This window comes from Oncorhynchus tshawytscha, linkage group LG26 (assembly GCF_018296145.1).
Source record: "Oncorhynchus tshawytscha isolate Ot180627B linkage group LG26, Otsh_v2.0, whole genome shotgun sequence".
Taxonomy (NCBI): Eukaryota; Metazoa; Chordata; class Actinopteri; order Salmoniformes; family Salmonidae; genus Oncorhynchus; species Oncorhynchus tshawytscha.
Window position 1 is genome coordinate 28,720,656 of NC_056454.1, and position 23,201 is coordinate 28,743,856.

Genomic DNA, 23,201 nt, shown 5'->3' on the forward strand with positions numbered 1-23,201 from the left:
CTGCTGTTCAATTCCTGATCATTTCAGAAGCTACATTTAAAATGCCTTATGATCTTAATACAACGATGTAGCTTTAATCCAATCAAAATCCAGGATATGAGTTGTTGTAGTAAATCAATGTACCCGCTAGTTGGCTCTTTGATAGGCGCAAGGTGAACAAGCCAGTATGGCGGAGGAGGAAAGTGATTTGGAAACAGACAGACTAGAATTGAAACTGGAGACTTTGTACATATACTCTAACGACAACTGTTCAGTACAAAGCAAAGAATATTGCTCTGAGTTTTGTAAGGTAAGCTAAACCAAGGCAATTTCTGGTTTTATCTGGGACAGAGGCAAGGAGTAGTGTGCTTCCGCCAAGCTAACGTTAGCTAGCTAGTTAGCCAGTTGCTCATCAGTACAAAGCAAGGTACAGTAGCCCAGCTAACTAACGTCAGTAGCTAAAGTAATTATCTAACTTAATAGGTAAAAGATACATATACTAGCTAGGATTAATAACAAATTCAGTCAACCCACGCCGGACTATAGTTACTATTTTATTTAGCTAACTTAACTAGCTAACTTTAGCTTGCTAACGTTCCTATTTCAATGTGAAGTTTCAAGCTACTATAGTTAACTAGAATTACTAGCTAGCATGCAAATGCAAAACTGTTTGCCTATTAGTGTGAAGTAACCTTAGTCCACCGATTGTGTCTACTAGATAACAAAGTGGAATAAATTATAACTAAGGCTCTAAACGTTTTTCCTCGCTAGCATGCTAAACCAGTGTTTACATTTAGCCAGTTGGCTAATGATAGGCTAGCTAGTGAAGCTGTCGCATTGAATATAATAACTATACTTGTTTGCAAAGAGAGCTAACTAGTTAGCAAGTTGTGTTTGGCACTCAGGAGGACCGGTTGACATCTGCAACTATCTAACTAGCGACAAGCAATGAACCCCAATTCCAGCTAGCTACCATATAACGTTCCACGACACTTCACGGAGGCGTTCCTGTGACATTTGGCTTCAAATTCAGATAGCTAGCCAGCAGCCACACAGGTCTGCGCCGATCTCTACAATGCCACACCTGGAAAAAGGTTGATCATATCAGTATTCAGGAACCGCATCAAAAATAATCTGGACAGGAATTTGTACCTGAATCACACCCCCTGTATCTGTCTCCCTGTCTAGCTGGTGGAGGAGCATACAGAGAGATGGCAGGTGCCGTTGCCCCAGCTGAAGGTGCTGCGGACAGCTCTTACCTGCTTCACCAGAGCCACTGCTGCCTACCCCGATGACTGTCAGCATGTCAGTTACGCTCTCAGCAGTCTGGCCTTGTAAGCACTTATTCATATGGTTCTTACACTTTCATGCAGACTCAAAATGTGCTGTGTTGACTTGGATATTTATTTTCTACATTGTACAATCCTTCATGACTTGTCTCTAAAATCGAGCTGAACTGGCCCAATGCATATGTCACGTTTTCAGGAGCTTCTTTGAGCTGATGCTGTTCTTCGGTAAAGAGGAGTGCCAGGAGGCCCCCTTGAAGGACATACTAGCCTCTTTTCAGGTGAGGCCAACCGTGATGAAGCATATTTGTTCATACAGAGTGAAACCATGCTGATCATGTGGTGTGTTAACATGAGACCCATCTCCTCCTCTGTAGGCCTGCCACCGCCGCCTGCTGAGACACAGGAACGTCTACCTGCTACAGGTGAGGCAGGTGATCAAAGATGGCGGCCCCTGGGAGAGACCCACTCTGCAGGCCATCCTGAAAGACACAGTCCTCACACAGACAGAAGGTACCTTCACTACTTTTTTTAGCTTGTGAGTTCTCTATGCATTTCTTATTCTCTCTCATCTCTTCACTCTCTGCTCTCACTTTCCCTCGCTCTCCCCGGTACAGTGGAGAAGTATCTGAGCTCTGAGAAGCCAGTGTTCTTTGAGCTGCGTGTGCGATACCTGCAGGCCTGTGAGCGTGTGCAGGAGGCCATGGCCCTGGCTAAGAGTTGTCTGGAGCACCCAGAGGTGGGGAGGCACCTGTTCTTCCACCAGGCCTACCTCACCTGCCTGTACAAGGCCTCGCTGCATGAACACCTGCTCAAGGAGGTACAGTCACTACCTTTCACTCTGTATCTTCAGACAGACTCTAATCAGAGTGGACTGAAAGACAATAAACATAATATGAGAGGATTCATGGTTGTGTTTCCTCCCTCAGGTGGCTGAGATAGATGGCAGAGACGCAGTAGAGATAATCTGTAACGCAGAGAACCAGGAGAAAGAAGAGCTGCTGCTGTCTCTTTGCAAAGCCTTCCTCAGTCAACAGCTCAACAACGGAGACATGTACTACATCTGGTCAGTAACACTGTGATATATATGTACTACATCTGGTCAGTAACACTGTGATATATATGTACTACATCTGGTCAGTAACACTTTGATATATATATATGTACTACATCTGGTCATTAACACTGTGACATGTACTACATCTGGTCATTAACACTGTGACATGTACTACATCTGGTCATTAACACTGTGACATGTACTACATCTGGTCATTAACACTGTGACATGTACTACATCTGGTCATTAACACTGTACTACATCTGGTCATTAACACTGTACTACATCTGGTCATTAACACTATACTACATCTGGTCATTAACACTATGTACTACATCTGGTCATTAACACTGATATGTACTACATCTGGTCATTAACACTGTGATATATATATATATAGATATACTGCTCAAAAAAATAAAGGGAACACTTAAATAACACAATGTAACTCCAAGTCCATCACACTTCTGTGAAATCAAACTGTTCACTTAGGAAGCAACACTGATTGACAATAAATTGCACATGCTGTTGTGCAAATGGAATAGACAACAGGTGGAAATTATAGGCAATTAGCAAGACACCCCCAATAAAGGAGTGGTTCTGTAGGTGATAACCACAGACCACTTCTCAGTTCCTATGCTTCCTGGCTGATTTTTTTGGTCACTTGTGAATGCTGGCGGTGCTTTCACTCTAGTGATAGCATGAGATGGAGTCTACAACCCACACAAGTGGCTCAGGTAGTGCAGCTCATCCAGGATGGCACATCAATGTGAGCTGTGGCAAGAAGGTCTGCTGTGTCTGTCAGCGTAGTGTCCAGAGCATGGAGGTGCTACCAGGACACAGGCCAGTACATCAGGAGACGAGACGTGGAGGAGGCCGTAGGAGGGCAACAACCCAGCAGCAGGACCTCAACCTCCGCCTTTGTGAAAGGAGGAGCAGGAGGAGCACTGCCAGAGCCCTGCAAAATGACCTCCAGCAGGCCACAAATGTGCATGTGTCTGCTCAAATGGTCAGAAACAGACTATGAGGGCCCGACGTCCACAGGTGGGGGTTGTGCTTACATCCCAACACCGTGCAGGATGTTTGGCATTTGCCAGAGAACACCAAGATGGGCAAATTCGCCACTGGCACCCTGTGCTCATCAAATCAAATGTATTTATATAGCCCTTCGTACATCAGCTGATATCTCAAAGTGCTGTACAGAAACCCAGCCTAAAACCCCAAACAGCAAGCAATGCAGGTGTAGAAGCACTTCACAGATGAAAGCAGGTTCACACTGAGCACATGTGACAGACGTGACAGTCTGGAGACGCCGTGGAGAACGTTCTGCTGCCTGCAACATCCTCCAGCAGGGTGGCATTTCTTTGGGGGGCCGCACAGCCCTCCATGTGCTCGCCAGAGGTAGCCTGACTGCCATTAGGTACCGAGATGAGATCCTAAGACCCCTTGTGAGACCATATGCTGGTGCGGTTGGCCCTGGGTACCTCCTAATGCAAGACAATGCTAGACCTCATGTGGCTGGAGTGTGTCAGCAGTTCCTGCAAGAGGAAGGCATTGATGCTATGGACTGGCCCGCCCGTTCCCCAGACCTGAATCCAATTGAGCACATCTGGGACATCATGTCTCGCTCCATCCACCGTCTGCACCACAGACTGTCCAGGAGTTGGCGGATGCTTTAGTCCAGGTCTGGGAGGAGATCCCTCAGGAGACCATCCGCCACCTCATCAGGAGCATGCCCAGGTGTTGTAGGGAGGTCATACAGGCACGTGGAGGCCACACATTACTGAGCATCATTTTGACTTGTTTTAAGGACATTACATCAAAGTTGGATCAGCCTGTAGTGTGGTTTTCCACTTTAATTTTGTGTGACTCCAAATCCAGACCTCCATGGGTTGATAAATTTGATTTCCATTGATCATTTTTGTGTGATTGTTGTCAGCACATTCAACTATGTAAAGAAAACAGTATTTAATAAGAATATTTCATTCATTCAGATCTAGGATGTGTTATTTTAGTGTTCCCTTTATGTACTACATCTGGTTATTAACACTGTGATATATATGTACTACATCTGGTCATTAACGCTGTGATACAGTAGGGAGAACAAGTATTTGATACACTGCCGATTTTGCAGGTTTTCCTACTTACAAAGCATGTAGAGGTCTGTATTTCTTTAATCATAGGTACACTTCAACTGTGAGAGACGGAATCTAAAACAAAAATCCAGAAAATCACATTGTATGATTTTTAAGTAGTTATTTTGCATTTTATTGCATGACATAAGTTCTGCTTTTTTGATGTATCAAATACTTAATATTTGGTACAGAAACCTTTGTTTGCAATTACAGAGATCATACGTTTCCTGTAGTTCTTGACCAGGATTGCACACACTGCAGCAGGGATTTTGGCCCACTCCTCCATACAGACCTTCTCCAGATCCTTCAGGTTTCGGGGCTGTCGCTGGACAATGTGGACTTTCAGCTCCCTCCATAGATGTTCTATTGGGTTCAGGTCTGGAGTCTGGCTAGGCCACTCCAGGACCTTGAGATGCTTCTTACGGAGCCACTCCTTAGTTGCCCTGGCTGTGTGTTTTGGGTCGTTGTCATGCTGGAAGACCCAGCCACGACCCATCGTCAATGCTCTTACTGAGGGAAGGAGGTTGTTGGCAAAGATCTTGCGATACATGGCCCGGTCCATCCTTCCCTCAATACGGTGCAGTCATCCTGTCCCCTTTGCAGAAAAGCATCCCCTCCATGCTTCACGGTTGGGATGGTGTTCTTGGGGTTGTACTCATCCTTCTTCTTCCTCCAAACATGGCGAGTGGAGTTAAGCCCAAAAAGCTCTATTTTTGTCTCATCAGACCACATGACCTTCTCCCATTCTTCCTCTGGATCATTCAGATGGTCATTGGCAAACTTCAGACAGGCCTGGTCATGCGCTGGCTTGAGCAGGGGGACCTTGAGTGCGCTGCAGGATTTTAATCCATGACGGCGTAGTGTGTTACTAATGGTTTTCTTTGAGACTGTGGTCCCAGCTCTCTTCAGGTCATTGACCAGGTCCTACCGTATAGTTCTGGGCTGATCCCTCACCTTCCTCATGATCATTGATGCCCCATGAGGAGAGATCTTGCATGGAGCCCCAGACCAAGGGTGATTGACCGTCATCTTGAACTTCTTCCATTTTCTAATAATTGCGCCAACAGTTGTTGCCTTCTCACCAAGCTGCTTTCCTATTGTCCTGTAGCCCATCCCAGCCTTGTGCAGGTCTACAATTTTATCCCTGATGTCCTTACACAGCTCTCTGGTCTTGACCATTGTGGAGAGGTTGGAGTCTGTTTGAGGTGTATTTTATACAGGTAACGAGTTCAAACAGGTGCAGTTAATACAAGTAATGAGTGGAGAACAGGAGGGATTCTTAAATAAAAACTAACAGGTCTGTGAGAGCCAGAATTCTTACTGGTTGGTAGGTGATCAAATACTTATGTCATGCAATACAATGCAAATTAATTACTTAAAAATCATACAATGTGATTTTCTGGATTTTTGTTTTAGATTCTGTCTCTCACAGTTGAAGTGTACCTATGATAAAAATTACAGACCTCTACATGCTTTGTAAGTAGGAAAACCTGCAACTACATCTGGTCAGTAACACTGATATATACAGTGGGGCAAAAAAGTATTTAGTCAGCCACCAATTGTGCAAGTTCTCCCACTTAAAAAGATGAGAGGCCTGTAATTTTCATCATAGGTACACTTCAACTATGACAGACAAAAAAATCCAGAAAATCACATTGTAGGATTTTTAATGAATTTATTTGCAAATTATGGTGGAAAATAAGTATTTGGTCACCTACAAACAAGCAAGATTTCTGGCTCTCACAGACCTGGACATATACTGGCAAGAACTTCTCATTTCGTCTGTCATAGTTGAAGTGTACCTATGATGAAAATTACAGGCCTCTCATCTTTTTAAGTGGGAGAACTTGCACAATTGGTGGCTGACTAAATACTTTTTTGCCCCACTATATGTTACATCTGGTCATTAACACTGTGATATATATACTACATGTGCTAAATCTGGTCAGAGATCACCATTTTAAACAGGGATCCATGATGACACAGTATTGTAACATAATATAATGTTGCGTTGATACAGGGATCTGGTGTTCCTGTGGAGCAGACTGCACCTCAGGGCCCATCCCGCTAAGCAGGGCTTCCTGTCTGAGTGTCACCAGCTGATGCTCTCCGCCATCAACGCCAGAGCCATCTTCCCCTTCATCAAAGTCATCACAGCAGAGGTGGGTGTATAGCCAACCACCATCAAGTTCACCTTGATTTAGAAACTTTGTTCTGTCATTTACACAATTCAATGTAACACATTGTTCTCATTTCTTTGCCAGATGGGTAGTGAGGGAGTGCCGCTATGTGTGGAGCTGTGTACTGCAGCTTTGCAGACAGACCTCCAGTCTGACCCTGTGACACGCAGCCTGTTGTGTAAGACCATCGCCTTCCTGCTCCCCCGCGACCTGGAGGTGTGTCGCCTCTGTGCCCTGCTGGTGTTCTGTCTGGAGCGCAGTGTTGAGGCCTACAAGACCGTGTATCTGCTCTACACACACCCAGATGAGGAGCCACACCCCCTCCACACTCCTGTCAAAACCAACATACGCTTCTATATCTTACAGGTCAGAGAGGCACCGGGTAGCTCGGAAATATGATGCCAAAGAATTTTGCTCAATTGCTAAATACGGCATCTAGAAAATACAGTAGACTATTGAAACATATACTCTGTCATAAAAATACTTTTCTCTCTTGTCGAAATGACATAATGATAGCCTGTTGTCCTGTATTTTGACCTGGCTTTGAATTTCCTCATTGAGGATGCATCTATTAATAATGTTATGTCTGTAACTGAAACTGCCTATCCCTGGTCCAGGTGCTGAAGGAAGGGCTGTTCTTCGACCCAGAGTTCTGGAACCTCCTGACCCTGAGAACCCACTGTCTGGAGCTTATGACTGACAAAGCCATGAGGGAGGCTCTCAATGAGGTGAAGGAGGAAGAGGATTTGGAGCAGGTAGAGGAGGAGTGGATACCAAGTTACTGGATGGAGGAGGAGACATGCAGGATACACACAGACACCTCCCACCTCCAACCACACACTAACACAGCACTGGAGAACTCTGAGACTGCAGGGCAGGAGCATGAGGAGGGAGAGTATGGGGATGCTCCTGAGTCACAGACAGAAGACTTCCTAGTGAGGAGGAAGAGAAGGTGTAGGTCTGATGTTGACTATGCTGATGACCCAGACATTAAGTACTCCCTCAGACACAATCCCAGTTCTGGAAGCTCCACCAAGCTACCGGCCAATCGGCAGAGGGAATACCTGGCCAGACACGTGAAGAACAAGTTCCTGAAGAGACGCGGCAGGAAACCAAGATGGCTGCTCCTGGAGATGACCAGACAGACAGAGAATGTGTCCCCGGGGAGAAAAAGGGCGAGAGGGAAGGGAAGGGAGGGAATGAGAGAGAGGGGTGAGGGTAAAAGAGAGAAATGGGAAAGAGGAGAATGTACGAGTGAGAGATGGGAGAGGGGAAAGGGGAGAAGAAAGCGAGGCGAAGGGGACGAGGGTAAAAAAGCGAGGAGGCAGGGAAGGGAAGGTAAGAGACCTTACCGCAGAACTATACGTGGCATGGAGCTGTCCTTCCCTGAAAATGAAGTGCCTGTGGACCAGGAGGTGGTACAGAATTGTGTAGAACCCAGTATTAGTGTTGCACTGCAGCACAGTGACGCAGAGAACTATGTCAACATGGGACTGCCTAATGGCCTACATGGTGAGAGACCGTTTGAGTATGAACCAGAGACAGAAATAGAGCTTTCAGAAGTAGAGCCTTCAGACATAAATCCTTTAGACTTAAAACCTTCAGTAGTAGAGCTTTCTGTTGTAGAGCCTTCTGTTGCTGAGCCTTCAGAAGTGAAGGTTTTCGAAGGTCCCAGTGAGCAGACCGACCCAGAGCTGGACGGCCCAGCCTTGGACATGGAGGAGTGTCCACTAACACTGTTCCACATCTATGCCAAATCCTCTAAAGGGACAGATGCTAAGGAATTACAACCTTTGACAGAAGGTAGTGATGTCACAGCGTTGGAGGCGGGACCGGACTCAAACACTCAGGTTAGTGTTATCTGAGGCAACGTTGTTTTGAGAAATTAATAATTGATGATAATCTACTGAAACAGTCCTATGAATATCACCTGTTAACAGCTTGTTTCTCCAACTCTAGGGTGAAGACACAAAGTCAGGCAAGGCTCCTGTCCGCTCCAAACACCTGCGCTTCCACTGCAACCACTGCCAGAAGCTCTTCAAGGGAGGCAACGTGGTGAGACACACCCTGGCCCACCTGAAGCTGAGGAAGACTAGGCTCAGCTGTGTCTTCTGTGGCAAACACTTCCAACGGTACAACCGTGCCAAGGAACATGTTCTAGAGCACGTAGAGGAACTGAGAACCACCACGCTCAATAGTAAGATCAAACCTGCTGTCAATGGAGATGCAGAACTGTCGGAGAACGTTAATCAAGCTTCGGAGAACGAGACTAAACCCACTGAGAATGTCACAGAGCCCCCTGCTCCGACGGATCAGCCTCCCAAACTCAAACGTGTTAAAGCCAAGCCAGTGGTCAGCAAGCAGAGTAGAATCATTCAGAACCTGAGAAACCTGATCAGAAAGACCCAGAAGTGGAAAACGAACACGGACAACCAGGTGTCAGTGGAAGTGAAGGATGAACAGGTGACTGTGAAGGATAAGGTGGTGATTGTGAAAGAGGTGGTGCCTGGGGAGGAGACTGAGGGAGGAGAGAAGAATGAGTGTGAAGGAGGAGAGCAGGAGGGGAAGCAGAAGCAGTACCACCTGTGTCCTGCGGAGGGCTGTGACAGCATCTTTATGAAGATCGGCCCATCGCTGCTGAGACACGCAGTCAACTACCACATGGAGGATGCAGCTGTCCTGGAGAAGACCTTCCAGTGGGGGAAGGGGAAGTGCCAGATCTGCCAGAGGTAAGAAGGGTCTTTCCCCACAGATTATTTTCCAGGTCAGGTGCGAAGGCACTCTGAACAACATGTAGGCCCCACCTAGAATTGTCAATTGGAACCAATAATAACTCTAAGGTGGGCTGCAACGTTCTTACCATACAATGGTGTCATTTTATGTCTCCATATCTTTTGTTGTGCCACAGGCACCTGCTGGTGTTCGAGCACTACAGAGACCACATGAAGCTCCACGATGCTCCTCTGAAACAGGCGTGCCTCCACATGAGCTGTGGCCAGTGCTTTAAGACCTCCCAGGAGCTCAAAGACCACATGGACACCCACCGGCCACTCCGCGCCCCCTGTGGGTACTCCGGCTGTAGGGAAATCTTCTTTACCCTCCCCTCTCTCCACGGCCACGAGTGGAGACACTACACCCAGCCCCAGTCTAAAGATGAGCTGGAGCAGGGCGCTACCAAAGAGCTGAGCCCTGAGGGCGAGGCCTCCTGGAAACAGAGGGTGAAGAGCCATAATGTGACAGTGCACGGGTGGATGGAAACGCCTATTCCCAAATCCAGGCGCTCTGATCCTCACATGAAATGCATTTACTGTAACAGGTAAAAGAGTGAGACTCTCTACACTACTGTCAAATGATTTTTATCACAGCAACATTTCAACTATGAGGTCTTCATCATGCTAGGCCTGAGACACGACTTGCAGAAGCTAGTGAGAACATCCAATTTTTACTGCTCTCCAGTATTAGGCTTCATCTGTGTCCTGGAAACTAGCCCATAGATGGTTTAGCCGGTAAATTAAATAACCCCCTATGGTCGATGTCCGTGCCCCTGCGGAAATCTAATTTTTCTAGCATAATAACAAAATCCCCAGAAAAATCTGTCAGTTTAAGATAGAGATTTCTGCGTCTCAAGCCACCGCAACCTCCTATATAACACTTCTGCATCTGTGGAGGAAGGTGATAGGGCTAGTGCTGTGTTTGTCAGACCATGAGACAACCCGAAAATAGGTCTTCTCACAAAATTGTCTGTAGTGTTTGAGCGGTTTGGCCTACAAACTATAATGACTCCTCTATGATGAGACTCTCACTAAGGTGTTCTCCGTTTTGCTTTACGACCCCCACAAGCGTCTTGGGACTCGTCTGAACTCGGTACAGCTATTCTGCCAACTTCTGTCTGTAGCGTCCGAACAGTTTGGGCTACACACTAATACGACCCCTCTGTGTAAAGGTGAGACTTTCGCGAACACGTACAGTACCAGTCAAAAGTTTGGACACACCAGTTTTTCTTAATGGTTTACTATTTTCTACATTGTAGAATAATAGTAAAGACATCGAAACTATGAAATAACACATGGAATCATGTAGTAACCAAAAAAAGTAGCCACCCTTTGCCTTGATGACAGCTTTGCACAGTCTTGGCATTCTCTCAACCAGCTTCATGAGGTAGTCACCTGGAATGCATTTCAATTAACAGATGTGCCTTGTTCAAAGTTCATTTGTGGAATTTGTGCGGCGCCGTATGGGACTCCCAATGACAGCCGGATGTGATAGAGCCCGGGATCTAACCAGGGTCTGTAGTGACACCTCTAGCACTGAGATGCAGTGCCTTAGACCGCTGGAGCTTCAAGGAGAGTGATGGAGTGCTGCATCAGATGACCTGGGCTCCTCAATCACCTGACCTCATCCCAATTGAGATGAGTTGGACCGCAGAGTGAAGGAAAAGCAGCCAACAAGTGATCAGCATTCGTGGGAACTCCTTCAAGAATGTTGGCTAAGCATTCCTCATGAAGCTGGTTGAGAGCATGCCAAGAGTGTGCAAAGGGTGGCTACTTTGAAGAATAAAAAATATTTGATTCCATATGTGTTATTTCATAGTTTTAATGTCTTCACTATTAATCTACAATGTAGAAAACAGTAAAAATAAAGAGAACCTTGAATGAGTAGGTGTGTCCAAACCTTTGACTGGTACTGTACATGTCGGTTGTTTTGATCTCGGACACCCACAGGCCTCACAAGACTCGTCTGAAGGTCCCCCGGTACCAGTCAAATTTGTTTAGATTTTTTTTGTTTGGGGTGGGGAGGAATGACTGTTGTTCCATGTAGTGCATCTGTTATTCAATGCGTTTGTATGGGATAATAGCAGTATAACCAAATAAACATTTGCATAAAATAATGAAAAAACGTTGTGGGGATACTTCAAGGAGTCTTACAATTCTAAATCAGATAGCAAAATTATCCTTGATTTGACCTTCTTTAAACAATTCCATATAGCTAAGTAGTACCCACCCCACCCCCTGCTCAGTTTAGACAGAGCTTAGTCTTATGGGTTAAGGCCTGGTGAAAATGTTGTTGCTTATGTCCATATCTTTTTTTGTTCCAGGTACCTGTGGAACTACCAGCACTTCCTAGACCACATGAAGATCCATGATGATCCTCTAAAACAGGTGTGTCTCCATCAGAACTGTGGCCGGCGCTTTTCCAGAACCCACCTGCTCTGGGAGCACATGGAGACCCACCGGCCTCTCCAGGCCCTCTGTGGGTACTCCGGCTGTAGGCTGATCTTCTCACGCCTCCCCTCTCTCCATGACCACGAGTGGAGGCACTACACTCAGGGCCAGCCTAAAGATGAGCCGAGAGAGGAGCAGAGCGCTACCAAAGAGGGGCAGACTCTGGAATCAAACCTCAACAGTAAAAACAATGACAGCCCTGCGGCGACTTCAGGCACTGGTGCTGTCACCAGACCTCCCAGTGACTGCACACACAAACTAATCAACGGCCATGATGGAGAGGACAAGAAAGACCAAGCTCCTGAGACATATGTCCCTGCCACCACTACCACCTTCCCCACACAACCCCATCCCAGTCTCGTCCAAAACCTCACTGAGCCAACGACCATGAGGGATGTGGACAATATCGTCACTTTGGCTCAGGTGATGCCTTGCGGAGAGGAACCAGTTATTACGGAACATAAGACCTTCAAACCAGAGGATCCTTCCTACTTACCCCTGGCCAAAGCCCCCCTCATCCGCCCGCCCCCCTCTACATACCTGACCGAGGCAGCCCTCAGCATGCGCAAGCGCAGGAAACCCAACGAGGTCACTTCCTGTGGGGCTGGCAAGAAGAATAAGGCTACAGTAAAGAGGCGTGTGGTGGGGAAGAAGAATGCGTTGCAGAAGGAGGTGGCGACTGAGAAGGAGGTAGAGGATGATGGCCCCCCTCAAAGACAGCGCTGCTCCAAGTGTTTCTCCTCTTTCCCTAGTCCAGAGGAACTGAAGAGACACCTCTCCCAAAACACCTGCTCCTCCCTCTTCAACTTTGACTCTGATGATGACAGTAAGTAGCACACCTTATTCACAGAATTTGTGGAGAAAAAAAAAAGTATTTTTTGTTGGTATGTTAAAGCTTTACTCAGAAATGAAGGGAATTAGGTGGAGGGAAATGAAATAAATTAGGTGGGGATACAGGCAAGTGGAGAAAGTGTGAAGGGTGGATGCAGGGATTGAACCCTGGTCTCCGGTGTGAGCTTGCACATGTGTTGCATGTGCCAGGGAGTGCTACCACTGCATCACGGTTTTGCACATGAAATCTAAATTCTTACAACAGAATATTGAAAGGGAGAGTTTTGAAACGGCATCAACTTGGTCAACAAACATTTCAGCTTATTTGCAGCAGCTGCTTATATAAATAGCATTTGCATAGTGATGCGACACATTTTGTTTGTAAAGCAACTATTTGTTTATGCAAATATTTATTTAAATATTTTCCTTTCCAGGTTAGTGGTAAAGAGGAATGGGAGTGAAATGATGTTCCGAAAAATGTTTTGTTGGTGTTCGAGCACTACAGAGACCACACGACACTCCAGGATGCTCCTCTCAGAAAACAGGTGGAGACACTTGTCTATCTGTACTCTCTGAACTGGGCCTAACACAGGCACTGTTAGCACCCAGTCGGCTCTGAGAGCTGTAGGGCCAGTGTCATGGCACACTATAATACTGGTCACTAAAAATACAACACAACTCTGGAGTAAGTGTTATTACCACAATACACTGTACATAGGTCTAGACCGAACAGTATTGCATTTCAGTCATTAACACGACTTTGTTTCAACAAGTCTTATTTGCTTTAAAATCATAGTATGAAGAATCACACTAGGTTACTAATAGTGTTTCAAAAGTACTTCTAATTATGTTCTGTTTGGCATACATTTTTGTTCAGTATTTTAAGACTTTTTCTAATGACAAAAGAGATGGTTTCACAATGTACAATGTATTAGAAATTGGTAATCTATGCATTTGATGACAAATATTTTGTAAAAGAGCATCAAAATGAATTTGAGAATAAAAATCACTGAAGAATCCATAATGTGATAAACGATGTGCACTTACCTGCATTCGTCGTTTATTTATATGTACGAATGTTGATATATTTATTAGGTTTGTACTTAATGTAAATATCCTTCTCAATTCAACTCTATTTTTCTTAAAGAAAAATGTATGACTTGTTTTCAATAAACAATTTACAGTATGAACCAAAGAAGTGGTTAACTGCTGGTTATTTACTAACAAGTTAATACTATCTGGGTCAATAAGGGAGAGAATAACAAACAGTGTGAGTTATAGTTCTGACAACTAAGAAATTACTTATTTCAGATTACAAATTGCATAATTTATCTTAAAATGATTGCTTTAGTTTTTGGTCATAGTTCGATCCAGGCAAAAGCCATGACAGTGTTGATCTCTACAGGTTTGCATCATATTTTTTTCTGACAAGTGCAAAGACAGATGACTTGAGTTTAGGGAAGTGGAGTAGTGAGAGTAGACTGAGCTCTCCTTTTAGGGATTGCTCCAGAGGTCAAGCTCATTGCAGATGCATGAAACACTACTAAAGCAGTGTCCATTACTGCTCCTGGAGCTACTGTAATCAAGGTCTTGTTAAGAAGCTCCAACAGATATGGCAGGGCTAGAACAAAAGCTAGTAGTATGGAGTACTAGTAGCTGTGCCACAACAGGCCCTGTGGTTAGGAGTAGTTGGAATAGGAGAGCTAGCTATAGATGTGGCCAGGGTCTGAAATTCTCTCTCAGGGTTAGAAACAAATTGGTTAGAGAACAGGGTCCTATCATACCCTAACTACAGGCTTCATGATGAGAGCATACAGTAATACATGCATCAAACATCAAACACATTCCAGTCATTGTAACATGTATTTCAGTGAGTGAATGAGACACTAAAAGTAGTAACGCCTAGTAATAATTATAAACAGTATCTAGGGTTGGCTTTGACCAGTTGAGTTATTCCTCTCACTAAACTAAAGACTGTTTCACTAGAGGTACAGCAAGTCTCTCACAGATAGAAACCCAACAAACAAAGCCAAACATGGGAGATGGAGCAAATGTTTACGTTACATCAGCATTTGACATAAAAATAGTACACTACTCTCTACAGGTCTATGAATGGTACAGACAGTACATGTTCAAGTGATATCATGTTCTCCAGATTTTGCTCACACAGGAAGCCCTCCTCCCATTGCATCATTGTGCAGCTGACCAGAGATAAAAACAAGTGCATTGTGTGAAGCAAGGGAGACATAACACTCTGTTGTTGTACCGTGGGAGAGTTCTCGAAACAGATGGGCTTGAAGAGACACTGCTGCTACACAGTACCGAGCTCTTTCTAGAGTGCAATGTACTGACAGTGATCTGGTACCTGGCTATACAGAAAGCAGCTACATCTGGTGAGCATAAAACAATTTGGGACAAAAGTTTTACTTAACAGATATTTTTTATAGATATAGTCAATTTCTTTCTCTTGTTAGAAAAAGTACAATTGTGTCCAGTAAGTAGTCAATTGGATCATAGACACACATTGAATTATTCAAGCCTTCCTATCAGATACAGTATCAATAAATATATTTATCATCAATACTAACATTTATTTATAATAAATAGGTGCATGCTAAAATGCAACATTAGCACTTTCAAATGGGTGACCCATTAAGATGAAGTAAAACCAGGAGAAAGGTATGCAGTGCATTAGGATTCAGACTCACTTTTTCCGTATTTTGTTATGATTCAGCCTTATTCTAAACCCTCATCAATCTACACATAATACCACATAATGACAAAGCGAAAACAGGTTCTTAGACATTTTTGCAAATGTATTAAAATTAAAAACAGGAATACCTTCTTTACATAAGTATTTAGACCCTTTGCTATGAGACTCGAAATTGAGCTCAGGCGCATCCTGTTTCCATTGATCATCCTTATGGTGTTTCTACAGCTTGATTGAAGCCCACCAGTGGTAAATTAATTTGATTGGACATGATTTGACATGGCATGTCAGAGTAAAAACCAAGCCACGAGGTCAAAGAATTAAAATCAAATCAAATTTTATTGGTCACATACACATCTAGTGAAATGCTTATGCTTCTAGATCCGACAGTGCAGCAGTATCTAACAGGTAATATCTAACAATTCCACAACACAACCTAATACACACAATCTTGTAAAGGAATGGGATAAGAATATATAAATATAAAATTATATGAATGAACAGTGACAGAGCGTCTAAGACGCAATAGATAGTACAGTATATACATATGAGATGTAATGCGAGATATGTAAACAGTGACTTCATTAAAGTGACAAGTGTTCCATTTATTAAAGTGGCCAATGACATCAAGTCTGTAGGTAGGCAGCCGTCTCTCTGTGCTAGTGATGGCTGTTTAACATTCTGAAGGCCTTGAGATAGATGTTTTTCAATCTCTTTGTCTCAGCTTTGATGCACCTGTACTGACCTCACCTTCTGGATGGAAACAGAGTGAACAGGCAGTTGCTTGGGTGGTAATTGTCCTTGATTAACTTTTTGCCTTCCTGTGACATCGGGTGTTGTAGGTGTCCTAGAGGGCAGGTAGTCTGCCCCTGGTGATGCATTGTGCAGACCGCACCAACCTCTGGAGAGCCCTGCGGTTGTGGGCGGTGCAGTTGCCGTACCAGTCGGTGATACAGCCCGACAGGATCCTCTCGATTGCGCATCTGGAAAAGTTTGTGAGGGTTTTCAGTGACAAGCCCAATTTTTTTAGCCTCCTGAGGTTGAAGAGGCTCTGTTGCGCCTTCTTCACCACACTGTCTGTGTGTGTGGACCATTTCAGTTTGTCGGTGATATGTATACCGAGGAACTTAAAACTTTCCACATTCTCTACTGCTGTCCCTTCAATGTGGATAGGGGTTGCTCCTTTGCTGTTGCCTGAAGTCCACAATCATCTATTTTGTTTTGCTGACATTGAGTGAGAGGTTATTTTCCTGACACCACACTCGGAGGGCACTCATCTCCTCCCTGTAGGCTCTCTCGTCGTTCTTGGCAATCAATCCTACCACTGTTGTGTCGTCTGCAAACTTGATGATTGAGTTGGAGGCGTGCATGGCCCTGCAGTCGTGGGTGAACAAGGATTACAGGAGGGGCTGAGAACACACCCTTGTGGGGCTCCAGTGTTGAGGATCAGCGGAGTGGAGATGTTGTTACTACCTTCACCACCTGGTCTGCCCATGCTCTGAGGACGCAGTTAGGGATGCTGTCTGGGCCGTCAGCCTTGCGAGGGTTAATACGTTTAAATGTTTTACTCACGTCGGCCACGAAGAAGGAGTGCCCACAGTCTTTGGTAGAAGTTCGCGTCGGTGGCACTGTATTAACCTCAAAGCGAGCAAAAAGCTGTTTAATTTGTCTGAAAGCAAGACGTCGATGTCGGCGACGGGGCTGTTTTTCTTTTTGTAATCTGTGATTGTCTGTAGACCCTGCCACATACGTCTCATGTTTGAGTCGTGGAATTGCGACTCCACTTTGTCTCTATACGGACACTTTGCTTGTTTGATTGCCTTATGGAGGGAATAACTACACTGTTTGTATTCGACCATATTTCCAGTCCACACGCCCTAATTAAATGTGTCGGTAAGTGCTTTCAGTTTGCGTGAATGCTGCCATCAATCCACGGTTTCTGGTTAGGGAAGGTTTTAATGGTCACAGTGGGTACAACATCTCCTATACACTTCCTTATAAACTCACTCACAGAGTCAGCGTATACATCAATGTTGTTATCTGGGGCTACCTGGAACATATCCCAGTCCATGTGATCGAGGCAATCATGAAGCATGGAATCCAATTGGTCAGACCAGCGTTGGATAGACCTAAGCACGGGCGCTTCCTATTTAAGTTTCATGGTCACGGTCAGATTTGCCAAAAGGAAGGCGGGGGAGGGCTTTGTATTCATTGCGGAAATTAGAGTAGCAATGGTCAAGCGTGTTACTCGCTCATGTACTGCAGTCGATATGCTGATAGAATTTAGGTAGCCTTGTTCTCAAATTAGCTTTGTTAAAATCCCCAGCTAAAATAATTGCAGCCTCAGGATATGTGGTTTCCGGTTTGCTAAAGTCCAGTGAAGTTCCTTGATGGCCGTCTTGGAATCCACTTATGGGGGATATACATGACTGTGACAATAAAGGAGGAGAGTTCTCTTGGGAGATAATACGGTCGGCATTTGATTGTGAGGAATTCTAGGTCAGGTGAACAAAAGGACTTGAATTCTTGTGTGTTGTTACAATTACACCATGAGTCGGTAATCATGAAACATACACCCCTCCCTTCTTCTTACCGGAGAGATGTTTATTCCTGTCGGCGCGATGCACTGAAAATCCTGTTGGCTGTACTGACTCCGACAGCATGTCCCAAGCTAGCCATGTTTCCGTAAAACAGAGTATGTTACAATCCCGGATATCTCTTTGGAAAGCAACTCTTGCCCTAATTTTGTCGACTTTGTTAACTAGGGACTGGACATTAGCGAGTAATATACTCGGAAGCTGTGGGTGGTGTGCATGCACCCGAAGCCTCACTAGAAGACCTCTCCGGCACCTTCTCCTCCGGTGGCGCTGACAGAGCTCCAGAGTTCCTCTGTGGAGATGGGAGAAATTTCCAGAAGGACAACCATATCTACAGTACTCCACCAATCAAGCCTTTTAGGTAGACGGGCCAGGCGGAAGCGACTCCTCAGTTAAAGGCACATGACAGCCCGCTTGGAGTTTACCAAAAGGCACCTAAAGGACTCTCAGACCATGAGAAACAAGATTCTCTGGTCTGATGAAACCAAGATTGAACTCTTTGGCCCGAATGCCAAGCGTCAATGTACTGACAGTGATCTGGTACCTGGCTATACAGAAAGCAGCTACATCTGGTGAGCATAAAACAATTTGGGACAAAAGTTTTACTTAACAGATATTTTTTATAGATATAGTCAATTTCTTTCTCTTGTTAGAAAAAGTACAATTGTGTCCAGTAAGTAGTCAATTGGATCATAGACACACATTGAATTATTCAAGCCTTCCTATCAGATACAGTATCAATAAATATATTTATCATCAATACTAACATTTATTTATAATAAATAGGTGCATGCTAAAATGCAACATTAGCACTTTCAAATGGGTGACCCATTAAGATGAAGTAAAACCAGGAGAAAGGTATGCAGTGCATTAGGATTCAGACTCACTTTTTCCGTATTTTGTTATGATTCAGCCTTATTCTAAACCCTCATCAATCTACACATAATACCACATAATGACAAAGCGAAAACAGGTTCTTAGACATTTTTGCAAATGTATTAAAATTAAAAACAGGAATACCTTCTTTACATAAGTATTTAGACCCTTTGCTATGAGACTCGAAATTGAGCTCAGGCGCATCCTGTTTCCATTGATCATCCTTATGGTGTTTCTACAGCTTGATTGAAGCCCACCAGTGGTAAATTAATTTGATTGGACATGATTTGACATGGCATGTCAGAGTAAAAACCAAGCCACGAGGTCAAAGAATTAAAATCAAATCAAATTTTATTGGTCACATACACATCTAGTGAAATGCTTATGCTTCTAGATCCGACAGTGCAGCAGTATCTAACAGGTAATATCTAACAATTCCACAACACAACCTAATACACACAATCTTGTAAAGGAATGGGATAAGAATATATAAATATAAAATTATATGAATGAACAGTGACAGAGCGTCTAAGACGCAATAGATAGTACAGTATATACATATGAGATGTAATGCGAGATATGTAAACAGTGACTTCATTAAAGTGACAAGTGTTCCATTTATTAAAGTGGCCAATGACATCAAGTCTGTAGGTAGGCAGCCGTCTCTCTGTGCTAGTGATGGCTGTTTAACATTCTGAAGGCCTTGAGATAGATGTTTTTCAATCTCTTTGTCTCAGCTTTGATGCACCTGTACTGACCTCACCTTCTGGATGGAAACAGGGTGAACAGGCAGTTGCTTGGGTGGTAATTGTCCTTGATTAACTTTTTTGCCTTCCTGTGACATCGGGTGTTGTAGGTGTCCTAGAGGGCAGGTAGTCTGCCCCTGGTGATGCATTGTGCAGACCGCACCAACCTCTGGAGAGCCCTGCGGTTGTGGGCGGTGCAGTTGCCGTACCAGTCGGTGATACAGCCCGACAGGATCCTCTCGATTGCGCATCTGGAAAAGTTTGTGAGGGTTTTCAGTGACAAGCCACATTTTTTAGCCTCCTGAGGTTGAAGAGGCTCTGTTGCGCCTTCTTCACCACACTGTCTGTGTGTGTGGACCATTTCAGTTTGTCGGTGATATGTATACCGAGGAACTTAAAACTTTCCACCTTCTCTACTGCTGTCCCTTCAATGTGGATAGGGGTTGCTCCTTTGCTGTTGCCTGAAGTCCACAATCATCTATTTTGTTTTGCTGACATTGAGTGAGAGGTTATTTTCCTGACACCACACTCGGAGGGCACTCATCTCCTCCCTGTAGGCTCTCTCGTCGTTCTTGGCAATCAATCCTACCACTGTTGTGTCGTCTGCAAACTTGATGATTGAGTTGGAGGCGTGCATGGCCCTGCAGTCGTGGTCAAGGATTACAGGAGGGGGCTGAGAACACACCCTTGTGGGGCTCCAGTGTTGAGGATCAGCGGAGTGGAGATGTTGTTACTACCTTCACCACCTGGTCTGCCCATGCTCTGAGGACGCAGTTAGGGATGCTGTCTGGGCCGTCAGCCTTGCGAGGGTTAATACGTTTAAATGTTTTACTCACGTCGGCCACGAAGAAGGAGTGCCCACAGTCTTTGGTAGAAGTTCGTGTCGGTGGCACTGTATTAACCTCAAAGCGAGCAAAAAAGCTGTTTAATTTGTCTGAAAGCAAGACGTCGATGTCGGCGACGGGGCTGTTTTTCTTTTTGTAATCTGTGATTGTCTGTAGACCCTGCCACATACGTCTCATGTTTGAGTCGTGGAATTGCGACTCCACTTTGTCTCTATACGGACACTTTGCTTGTTTGATTGCCTTATGGAGGGAATAACTACACTGTTTGTATTCGACCATATTTCCAGTCAACATGCCCTAATTAAATGTGTCGGTAAGTGCTTTCAGTTTGCGTGAATGCTGCCATCAATCCACGGTTTCTGGTTAGGGAAGGTTTTAATGGTCACAGTGGGTACAACATCTCCTATACACTTCCTTATAAACTCACTCACAGAGTCAGCGTATACATCAATGTTGTTATCTGGGGCTACCTGGAACATATCCCAGTCCATGTGATCGAGGCAATCATGAAGCATGGAATCCAATTGGTCAGACCAGCGTTGGATAGACCTAAGCACGGGCGCTTCCTATTTAAGTTTCATGGTCACGGTCAGATTTGCCAAAAGGAAGGCGGGGGAGGGCTTTGTATTCATTGTGGAAATTAGAGTAGCAATGGTCAAGCGTGTTACTCGCTCATGTACTGCAGTCGATATGCTGATAGAATTTAGGTAGCCTTGTTCTCAAATTAGCTTTGTTAAAATCCCCAGCTAAAATAATTGCAGCCTCAGGATATGTGGTTTCCGGTTTGCTAAAGTCCAGTGAAGTTCCTTGATGGCCGTCTTGGAATCCACTTGCGGGGGGATATACACGACTGTGACAATAAAGGAGGAGAGTTCTCTTGGGAGATAATACGGTCGGCATTTGATTGTGAGGAATTCTAGGTCAGGTGAACAAAAGGACTTGAATTCTTGTGTGTTGTTACAATTACACCATGAGTCGGTAATCATGAAACATACACCCCCTCCCTTCTTCTTACCGGAGAGATGTTTATTCCTGTCGGTGCGATGCACTGAAAATCCTGTTGGCTGTACTGACTCCGACAGCATGTCCCAAGCTAGCCATGTTTCCGTAAAACAGAGTATGTTACAATCCCGGATATCTCTTTGGAAAGCAACTCTTGCCCTAATTTTGTCGACTTTGTTAACTAGGGACTGGACATTAGCGAGTAATATACTCGGAAGCTGTGGGTGGTGTGCATGCACCCGAAGCCTCACTAGAAGACCTCTCCGGCACCTTCTCCTCCGGTGGCGCTGACAGAGCTCCAGAGTTCCTCTGTGGAGATGGGAGAAATTTCCAGAAGGACAACCATATCTGCAGTACTCCACCAATCAAGCCTTTTAGGTAGACGGGCCAGGCGGAAGCGACTCCTCAGTTAAAGGCACATGACAGCCCGCTTGGAGTTTACCAAAAGGCACCTAAAGGACTCTCAGACCATGAGAAACAAGATTCTCTGGTCTGATGAAACCAAGATTGAACTCTTTGGCCCGAATGCCAAGCGTCAATGTACTGACAGTGATCTGGTACCTGGCTATACAGAAAGCAGCTACATCTGGTGAGCATAAAACAATTTGGGACAAAAGTTTTACTGAACAGATATTTTTATAGATATAGTCAATTTCTTTTCTTGTTAGAAAAAGTACAATTGTGTCCAGTAAGTAGTCAATTGGATCATAGACACACATTGAATTATTCAAGCCTTCCTATCAGATACAGTATCAATAAATATATTTATCATCAATACTAACATTTATTTATAATAAATAGGTGCATGCTAAAATGCAACATTAGCACTTTCAAATGGGTGACCCATTAAGATGAAGTAAAACCAGGAGAAAGGTATGCAGTGCATTAGGATTCAGACTCACTTTTTCCGTATTTTGTTATGATTCAGCCTTATTCTAAACCCTCATCAATCTACACATAATACCACATAATGACAAAGCGAAAACAGGTTCTTAGACATTTTTGCAAATGTATTAAAATTAAAAACAGGAATACCTTCTTTACATAAGTATTTAGACCCTTTGCTATGAGACTCTAAATTGAGCTCAGGCGCATCCTGTTTCCATTGATCATCCTTATGGTGTTTCTACAGCTTGATTGAAGCCCACCAGTGGTAAATTAATTTGATTGGACATGATTTGACATGGCATGTCAGAGTAAAAACCAAGCCACGAGGTCAAAGAATTAAAATCAAATCAAATTTTATTGGTCACATACACATCTAGTGAAATGCTTATGCTTCTAGATCCGACAGTGCAGCAGTATCTAACAGGTAATATCTAACAATTCCACAACACAACCTAATACACACAATCTTGTAAAGGAATGGGATAAGAATATATAAATATAAAATTATATGAATGAACAGTGACAGAGCGTCTAAGACGCAATAGATAGTACAGTATATACATATGAGATGTAATGCGAGATATGTAAACAGTGACTTCATTAAAGTGACAAGTGTTCCATTTATTAAAGTGGCCAATGACATCAAGTCTGTAGGTAGGCAGCCGTCTCTCTGTGCTAGTGATGGCTGTTTAACATTCTGAAGGCCTTGAGATAGATGTTTTTCAATCTCTTTGTCTCAGCTTTGATGCACCTGTACTGACCTCACCTTCTGGATGGAAACCGAGTGAACAGGCAGTTGCTTGGGTGGTAATTGTCCTTGATTAACTTTTTTGCCTTCCTGTGACAT

General features: G+C 44.3%; 1 protein-coding gene across 2 annotated transcripts; it reads left to right on the top strand.

Annotated features, from left to right (window-relative positions):
- The first annotated feature begins 138 nt into the window (after positions 1-138).
- Positions 139-13,876, top strand: LOC112225503. 2 transcript variants are annotated; one of them, XM_024389519.2, is made up of 13 exons: positions 139-289; positions 1,168-1,313; positions 1,465-1,546; positions 1,643-1,778; positions 1,883-2,085; positions 2,195-2,331; positions 6,478-6,619; positions 6,722-7,003; positions 7,255-8,487; positions 8,597-9,366; positions 9,546-9,953; positions 11,733-12,685; positions 13,125-13,876. In XM_024389519.2, exons 1-13 carry the CDS (start codon positions 167-169, stop codon positions 13,127-13,129), a joined length of 4,620 nt encoding a protein of 1,539 aa, XP_024245287.2. In that variant the 5' UTR covers positions 139-166; the 3' UTR covers positions 13,130-13,876. The 2 variants fall into 2 exon arrangements, with proteins under 2 accessions (XP_024245287.2, XP_042162375.1); XM_042306441.1 differs by lacking the exons at positions 139-289; positions 1,168-1,313; positions 1,465-1,546; ... (1 more) ...; positions 1,883-2,085; positions 2,195-2,331 and adding an exon at positions 2,533-2,564.
- Positions 13,877-23,201: the final 9,325 nt, after the last annotated feature.